The 8,990-nt window shown below is 33.7% G+C and overlaps 1 protein-coding gene across 1 annotated transcript; it reads left to right on the forward strand.

Moving 5' to 3' along the window:
- Positions 1-3,027: 3,027 nt before the first annotated feature.
- Positions 3,028-5,714, forward strand: LOC110715321 (proline dehydrogenase 2, mitochondrial-like). The gene is made up of 4 exons (XM_021893889.1): positions 3,028-3,754; positions 4,355-5,003; positions 5,108-5,348; positions 5,480-5,714. Exons 1-4 carry the CDS (start codon positions 3,203-3,205, stop codon positions 5,520-5,522), a joined length of 1,485 nt encoding a protein of 494 aa, XP_021749581.1. The 5' UTR covers positions 3,028-3,202; the 3' UTR covers positions 5,523-5,714.
- The last annotated feature ends 3,276 nt before the right edge of the window (positions 5,715-8,990 follow it).

The raw sequence follows: 8,990 nt of genomic DNA on the forward strand, positions 1-8,990 counted from the left end.
GTGTATCTTTTTTCAATTTTTTGCATTCTAACCGACCAACATTATTTATTTATTATGCAGTACTTTCAGTAGGAGTACGATTCAAGAAAGAGTCTTTTTGTTTTTGTGTTTTTTTATTTTTATTTTTATTTTTATTTTTAAATTTGTAAAGTTTACCGAATTAACTGATGTAACTTTATACTCCATATAATATGTTTTTTACTTACAACTCTTTAAGTTGTGCATTATTTACCTATTACTGTATATTAATGAAAACTTTTAAAAACTAAATGTATATAGAATCAAAGATAAAAAGGAAATTACATACACTGTCAAGTATCTTAATATGATAGCGCTATATCAAAATATCTTTATAAGTCTTCAAAAAAAAAAATATCTTTATAATAAGGGTGTGTTCTATTCACCTGATTTTTACTTATCTGATCTTATCTGAACTTATCCAAACTTATTAGCCCTTATTAGAGCTTATTTTAGTTATAAATTAAACTTGGGTAGCCCTGATTAACCCTTATCACAACTTATCTAAACTTATTTTTCCTGAACTTATCTTATCTGAACTTATTAACTCTGAAATAAGTGGAAATAAGGTGAACAGAACAAGGCCTAAGTATTAAGTGATTAATGTTGTACATTTAAGAAAGAAAAAATGAAATTCATTATACTGGTATTAGTCATCAATGAATGTTTACTCGTACAATTTAAAAGGAGTAATTATGAGAATAATGAGCCCTAAATGTAAGTTTGTAAATTCTCAATTTAGATTAGGTAAATATAGAAGGATTTTCATTTTCTTTAGTAGACTAATTGCATTACTCCTTCTGTCTCTAAAAGAACAACTTTTTTGGGCATTTTTCACGGATATTGAGAAACTTAAGTGGGAAGTACAAGTATATGGAGAAGATAATAAAAGTATATTGAAAAAGTTAATTTGCATGGGATTTGTAAGAAAATAGAGAGAGAATGTAATAAAAGTACATGGAAAAAGCAAAATTTATTTAGTGAAACTAATCTTGCACAAATATTATTGCAAATTGGAGGGTATTTTAATGCAAATGGGATGAACATTTTGGGACTAAAATTTGGCCAAAAGGGTCATTCTTTTAAGGAAGGAGGGAGTACTAATAAGGAGGGAGTACTAATGAATCTTTTATCTTTAGTAAATCCATTAAAACAAGTTGCAAAAGTTAGTAAGAGATCAAACTTTAATTATGCTAATAAACATGTAATTTTGTGATTCATACACTTAAAAAGATGATACTAAAACTATTTCCAACATTATGTATATATGTGAAACGATTTGTTTCCATGTATAAAATATTAAAATGTAATACCAGTGGCGGACCCAGGAATTTCCGACTGGTGAGTCACAATCGATAATCAAATATGTAAAAAAATTTTTTTTACCAAACAACCAAATAATAGTACTAAAAAATACATCTAAATATTCAAACAGTACAAAATACAACCAAATGTTCATATAATACTACAAAAGATAATTAAATAGTAATGCAAACTTATTACAATAGTTCTCGACGAGTTTTCATGTTTTGATATCGATTTATGATATCTTCCATGCTAACATTCAAAAACAAATCATTCTCCAAATAAGTAATTAAACAATCATTCAACATTTGATTTAAAATAATCACTCAGGCACTCAGCAAGTCAGCACTTCAGCATTATCATTATTACCCCTAAAACAAAAACTTAGAATTCAAACAATATAGATTTAAAATAATAATAATCATAATTGTGAAAACTAAATAATAGCAGAGACAAAGAAAAGCTTAAGTTTGATAAAATCTGGAAAATTATAATCTTACTCGTCCCACTTCGCTAGAAGATCGTCCGTAAACTTATCGAGGTTAGTGTTATCCCATGGATTTGCATCCCGAAACTCAGTTAGAGGAGGAATAGAACAAAAAAGACGAACAAGGATAGAGTCATCCATTTTTCTTTAAAGTTTTTTCTCAATTTCTATTGCTTCTCTTCGATTAGGGTTTTCTGGAAAATTTGAGAGGAAAGAGGTTTGCAATTCAGTAATCTAAACTGCAATTTTATAACCTGCAAGTATTTGGAGTCGGTTTTGGTTTTAATCTTTTTTCTAATATCAGGCCTCCTGTTTTTCTTTCCTTTTTCTTTTCCTGTTATTGTCCACCGTCCACGACTCCACGGAGACGGAGCAGGCGAAGAGAACGGTGCCTGGGTGGAGAACTGGAGATGAAGCGAAGAGGCGAAGAGAACTAGAGAAGAAGGCTAGGGTTTGAACTTTGAGGAACAGAGGAAGACAGTAACTCGGAAAGCTAAAGAAAGTTTTTTTTTTTTTTTTTTTTTTTAAAATAATTTAAAATTTTTTTTGGGCCCTGGTGAGTCACTTGACCCACCAGGCACAAGCCCAGGTCCGCCACTGTGTGATACTCGTATTAGTTTGTTTCCATTTATTAAGGTGTGAAATTTGTTTCCATGTATTAAATGCCAACTCAATGTGATTCTATACAATAAATTGAAATCTCACGATTTATTTTGGTTAGACATCGTATACAATAAATTAAAATCTCATGAATTTTTATATTCTAGATGGACATCTCACATGATTTTTTTTTTTTTTTTTTTTTTTTTTTTTTTTTTTTTTTGAAAACACGTGATATTTAATGTTTAGAAAGCAATCGATGTTTAATTTTTAGATAGCAATATCACATAATTTTAATTTTTTTGAAAATAAATCTCAACTTTTTTTTAAGGTGTCAAGATAAAACCAATATTTTTTTTTTTTTTTTTTTTTTTTTTTTTTTTTTTTTTTTGTAAGGTCTATTTGCATGGCAAGAACACACAGCTGTAATCATAAAGATTAAAAACTTTCCACGTAATATTGCTGCGTTTTATGATTCAATGCTGACGTGTATAAGATTCATGGAATCCTCACCTTGAAAGATTCCCTTAATTAGTAAACAATAGACCTGTTAATTCGCTAATTACAGCTTTTTCTCTCTTCAACGGCTCAAAAATTAGTATAACCTCAAATTTAACTGTCTTTTTAGTCAATTTTTAAAAACAACCTATCGTCTTATTTTTTTTCTATAAAACACCCTTTTTGTTCTCAACTTCAGCAACTCACAAAAACCTTTTTTCAGAAAAATACAGAGAAAAAACAGAGAGAAACAGAGGATTTGAGAGATAAAAAACAGGGGATTCTTATCAATTGATGGCAATTCGATTTACACCAAAGCTTTTTCAGAGATTTAGCCAAATCACAAGGCCTTTGAATTCATCTCCATCTACCTTACCAGTTTTACCCTTCAATTTCGATGAAAAATCTGAATCATTCGTCGTGAAAAAACCCGAAACTGAAACCAAAACCAAAACAGAGTCCTCAATTCTGAATTTTGAGAATACCCAGGAGTTGTTTCCAACTTTTTCAACCACAAAATTGATAAGATCAGTGTTTAATCTTAACATGGCATCAATTGATCCTGTTGTTGATATGGGTATTTGGGTTATGAGATCAAAATTGCTTGATGTTCCTGGATTCCGTCAGGCAATTTTAGGGTCTGTTAAACATAGTTTTTATGAGCAATTTGTTGCTGGTAAAGATTTGAAGGAAACTAGTGAGACGGTCCAAAAATTATATGGTGATGGATTAAGAGGGATGTTAAATTATGGATTAGAGCATGCTTATGATAATGATTCATGTGATCAAAATTACAAGACTTTTCTCAATACTATTGAATCAACCAAGTTATTCCCTCCGTCTTCGGTATGTATTAAATCTTTATAACATTTTTTTTAATTTAATGATGTTTTATGTTAATATAATCTTGATTATTTGAGGTATGTTTCTTTTATTTAATTAAAATATATTATTGGGTATTTTTGTTGCATGATATTTGCTTTTTTTTAGGACTTAAGTAGGTTTGCATGGCACTTTTGGACTTTTGGTTTGGTTTGGTTAAGCTTTTGTGAGGCTATGATAAAAAAAAAATACAAATTTCCGGTGTGTGTATATGCTAACAAGTTACCTGGGATATTGGGACCCAAAAACCCAAATCTCTACTACAGCAATCGTACATCGCACGAGGACTAATTATTGCATGGTCCGGGACCTCGCACTTTAGGTGGAGGTCTCGCGACTAGACCGAGGACAACTATATCAATCGAGGCACGATGCATGGATGATGGAAATGATGGAGGCGATATGATTTCAAGATGAGAGGCAATTCAAAGAAGATCTGTAACCAAACCAAGATAAAAATTTGCCAACTTTTATGTGTGACACGTTTTTTTAGCATCATATTTTTTTTTTTTTAGCACTTTTAAAATTTACCTAATTAAAGTTTGTTACTATTTCTTTTGGCAGGTAAGCTTTGTGATCGTGAAGATAAGTGCAATTTGTCGTATGGACTTGTTAGAGAAAATTAGCAATTTGCTTAGATGGGAGAAACAAAACCCTTCATTTAAACTCCCATGGAAGCAAAATTCGCTACCAATTTTATCCGATTCGAGCCCTGTATACCATACCCTAGATAAACCCGACCCGCTAACCCGACAAGAAGAGCAAGATCTTGAATTAGCTCACGAACGATTATCTAAACTTTGTCAAAGATGTTTAGAGCTTAATGTGCCATTAACCGTTGATGCCGAGGATACCAAGATTCAACCCGGGATCGATTATTTGACGTATAACTCGGCGATTGAGTACAACAAATTGGGTGACACCCCAATTGTGTACGGTACACTTCAAGCGTACTTAAAAGATGCAAAAGAAAGAATGCTGTTAGCAACCAAAGCCGCTGAGAAAATGGGTTTACCATTAGGGTTTAAGATAGTTAGAGGAGCCTACATGTCTAGTGAAAGCAAATTGGCTGCTTCACTTGGGTATGAGTCTCCTATTCATAACACTATCCAAGATACACATGATTGTTATAATGATTGTGCATCTTTTATGCTCGATAAAATCGTTAATGGGTCAGGTGCTGCAGTCCTTGCCACCCATAATGTCGAATCAGGTAATTTTAATGAATTTTTTATGTCTCACCAATAATACCCTTTTCGTTACATTTACATGTTATTTTTCAAATGCTAATGTTTTCTTTTGTTTTGTTGACGATAGGGAAATTGGCTGCGACGAAAGCCAGGGAATTGGGGATAGGAAAGGAGAATGAAAGGCTACAATTTGCACAATTATACGGAATGTCGGAGGCGCTTTCATATGGCCTAAAAAATGCTGGTTTTCAAGTGAGCAAATACTTAACATTTGGGCCAGTTGAAGAGGTCATTCCTTACCTTTTAAGAAGGGCTGAAGAGAATAGAGGGATGTTGTCCTCTTCAAACCTTGATAGGCAACTCATGGGGTATACATCAATCTTTTTTGCACTTTATATTTATTTTGATGTAACATATTAATAGTTTATTATAAGAAAAAAATATGAATATTATTTATTGATATATGAGTTAAATTTTTTTTTTTACTTGATTTTTGTAGGATGGAATTGAAGAGAAGAATGAAGGCTATTGTTGGGCTGTGAGAAAAACGGGGAAATTTGCTGCTGTTTTGATGTAGATAAATAAAGTACTAGTAGAACTTTCTATTAAAGAAAGTACTTTAATATGTTTTGTTAGTTGTAACTTGTAATTAAATTCATTTCTCAAGAATTGTAAATGTTGATTTACCTCTTGTGCTAATGAAAATTTTCAAGTGGATTTATTTATAATCTAAATATTGTTCTTTGAGTTACTTTTTGTTTTGATTCCAAAGAGGCAAAAGCCAATAGAAACAAAGCAAAATAAGAAGCAACAAAACAAGAAAAATAAAGCAGAACAAAGGTAAGCAGATATTAGGCGTGGGAAAACCACTCCCCTAATATCCTCCTCTAAAATGCTAGAAAGACTAGACGGAATAAAACTAAGAATATCCTCTTTGCAACACCATCGCAGCTAAGCACATACCATCCATGAAGAGGAGGTTGCCAAGAGATAAAGTGTTGTACTTTTGGGGTAGGGAAAAAAAGTCTTCATGGCTGTTCAAACTCCAAAATGCTTCATCTACTCTTATGCGCAAAAGGCACCTATATCCACTGGGATTTCATCACTACGATTAAACACATAGCAATTCCTCCAACGCCACACCCACCATGTCACAATGCTAAACAAAGTAGGTCAACCCATATCATCTTCATTCTGAGAATCCTTAAGATTATGCATTAACCAATCCTTCAAGGGAAGTTGGAAGAAATTCTGAAATAAATTCGGGGTTAATACTATGCGCCATATTTGCTTTGCAGCAGGACAATCTCGCAAAATGTGGAGCGTACTCTCTTCTTTGTGACCACAAATAAAACATTGAGGATTATCTGTGATACGACGCTTAAAACAATTCAAATTGCCAAGAATTCTATTGGCAGGCCAACCAAAGAAACGCTCTAATGCCTTGTTGTACAGGGGTTGCCCAGATTCTTTCCCAACACTCTTCATCTAGAACCTGCGTTTCATGCCTCATAATACTTAGCACAGATTTAATGGTGAATTTACGTTTGTTGCCATCCTTCCAGTAAATTAAATCACCTAACTCCGGGTCTGCACGCACAACATGGTGCTGAATTAATCTAAGGGTCTCTTAAGCTAAATAGGGAGCAAAAATGTCCCATCTCCAACCTTGCCCTTTCTCATACATTTCCTCAACTGTTGCACCGGCTAGTTCCTCAGGAAGAGGCTGAATAACAAGATCACTTAAGGGCTTATCAGTGGCCCATTTATGATCCCAAAATAATGTTCTAGTGCCATTCCCAACTGCCGTTTTCATACCCAAATTTAGGAGCTTTGCATTGTCAGTAATCCCACACCAAACATTGGACATGCCTTGCTTCGGAACGAACATATCAACATCACATCTACCCTTGCAATATTTGGATCGTAGCACCCGAGACCAAAGAGAATGTGGTTCAGTCAACACACGCCATCCTAATTTGGTTAGGAAAGCAGCATTAGCTTGTTTGGCCGAGAGAACGCCTACTCCACCTAGCTTTTTTGGTTTTTGCAAAATTTCCCAGGCCAACAAATGTATCCGTCTCTTCTCATCATTCCCACCCCATATGAACCGTCTTGTTTTTCTGTCAATTTCTTCACAAATAGTATGGGGGATTTTAGCCGTTTGCATCAAATAAAGGGACATGGTATTGAGCGTGGACTTAGCAAGTGTGATTCGACCGGCTAGGGAAAGATATTTGGATTTCCAACTCGAGAGACGACGATCAATCTTTTCGATCACAAAGATGACTGTAGGTGTCCTTAGTCACTTTACTAGTAAGAGTTGGCATCCCAAGGTACATCCCAAGGTCCGATGTAGCTTCCATACCTAGTGCTGTACTGATATCATGCTGATTCAAATCTGTCACCCGAGATTTAGGGAGACTAACTTTCTGTCCAGAAGCTTCACAAAACCGGTGCAGGCAAGTGCGAATCAGGTGAGCTTGGTCAATGCTAGCTTCTGCAAATAACACAACATCATCGGCAAAGAACAAATTGGAAAGGGAGGGGCCATCCCGGCTAGCCCTTATGGGTTTCCAATGTCCATTAACAATGGATTCTTCTGTCACTTGGTAGAATCGTTCCATACATATAACAAATAAATATGGCGAAAGCGGATCCCCCTGCCTTATACCCCGACTTGGTTTAAAGGCACGAGAAGGTTCACCATTCCACAATATTTGAAGAGAAGCATTAGTAACCCCCTCCATGATTAAATCCACCATCATAATTGGAATATTCATTTGAGCAAGAGTGTCTCGGATGAAGGACCATCAAAGTGATCGTAAGTTTTCTCGAAATCAATTTTGATTGCCATGTACCCTTTAGCCCCCTGCTTTCTCCTCATAGTGTGAAGCACCTCTTGCATAATCACTATATTGTCAGTTATTTGTCTTCCCGGCACAAAGCTTGATTGAGTGTTTGAAATTAAATTAGAAAGCACCGGTTTCAAGCAATTTATGGATGACTTTGGTGACAATTTTGTAGACCACATTACACAATTGTCACCAAAGTCATCATCTTGAAACCGGTGCTTCCTAATTTAATTTGTTGATGTTCTTTGAATCTTTGATGATTATCAATTAGGGAGTAGTATGAAAATACCACTTAGAAATTAAAAATGGAGTAATCCTTAAAAGTTAAACCTATAAAGTTATGTCATATTTTCAATTAAAAAATGAGTTGAGATGATGAAATATAATTATGGACTGATACAAGTTAATCAATAAAGAGTACGATCTTTAAGCGCATTAATTAAAGAATCTTGTAACTTGTGTGAATTTTTTGAGGCAAGATAAACCCCATTAAAGGTGATTTGTACCTTTGTTAATAAGTGGGAATAAATTAGCTTAGTGTGAGGCCATCATATATACAAGTACATGTATATCACTTAGGGCTTGTTTAGCTCACCTTCTTTTTTATTATTTGAATTTATTAGGTCTGGTCTGATCTGATCTGATTTGACCAAATTTTGACCTTAAGTACACGATAATCTATAAGGTAAAAATATATCAAGTGGGCTCTTTTTAGATTCGTAATAATGTGTATTTTATTAATATGTAATTTAGCGATTAAAAACTACACTAAAAGACAATGGTCTGATGTGAACTTATTTTTTCTGAATTAAGTAAAAATAAGTTGAACTAAATAAGGCCTTAGTGTAAAATGATCAAACATACAGAGTACATGCATAAAGTATAACACTTAACTTGGACTTGTAATTTGGAGAAAATACGAGTTTCTCTCGGTGATAAACAAAATCTGTTTATCACATGGCATTTTCGTAAATAAATCAACAACTTTTTCATTAATGTGGACTCCACAATTGATGGTGATTGGATGAAATTGTTGATATATTTACAAAATTGCCATGTAATAAACAAAAATTGTTTATCACTGAGATCAACTGAGACAAGCTATGTAAGTTGTAACTATTTCTAATATGAGTAATATATGAGAATAAGTTAGTG

This window comes from Chenopodium quinoa, unplaced genomic scaffold, assembly GCF_001683475.1.
Source record: "Chenopodium quinoa cultivar QQ74 unplaced genomic scaffold, ASM168347v1, whole genome shotgun sequence".
Taxonomy (NCBI): domain Eukaryota; kingdom Viridiplantae; phylum Streptophyta; class Magnoliopsida; order Caryophyllales; family Amaranthaceae; genus Chenopodium; species Chenopodium quinoa.

Coding starts and splice junctions, on each gene's coding strand:
- LOC110715321 (XM_021893889.1), top strand. CDS start 3,203: ATGGCAATTCGATTTACACCAAAGCTTTTTCAGAGATTTAGCCAAATC. Junction 3,755..4,354: donor AGTTATTCCCTCCGTCTTCG/GTATGTATTAAA, acceptor TTCTTTTGGCAG/GTAAGCTTTGTGATCGTGAA. Junction 5,349..5,479: donor CTTGATAGGCAACTCATGGG/GTATACATCAAT, acceptor TGATTTTTGTAG/GATGGAATTGAAGAGAAGAA.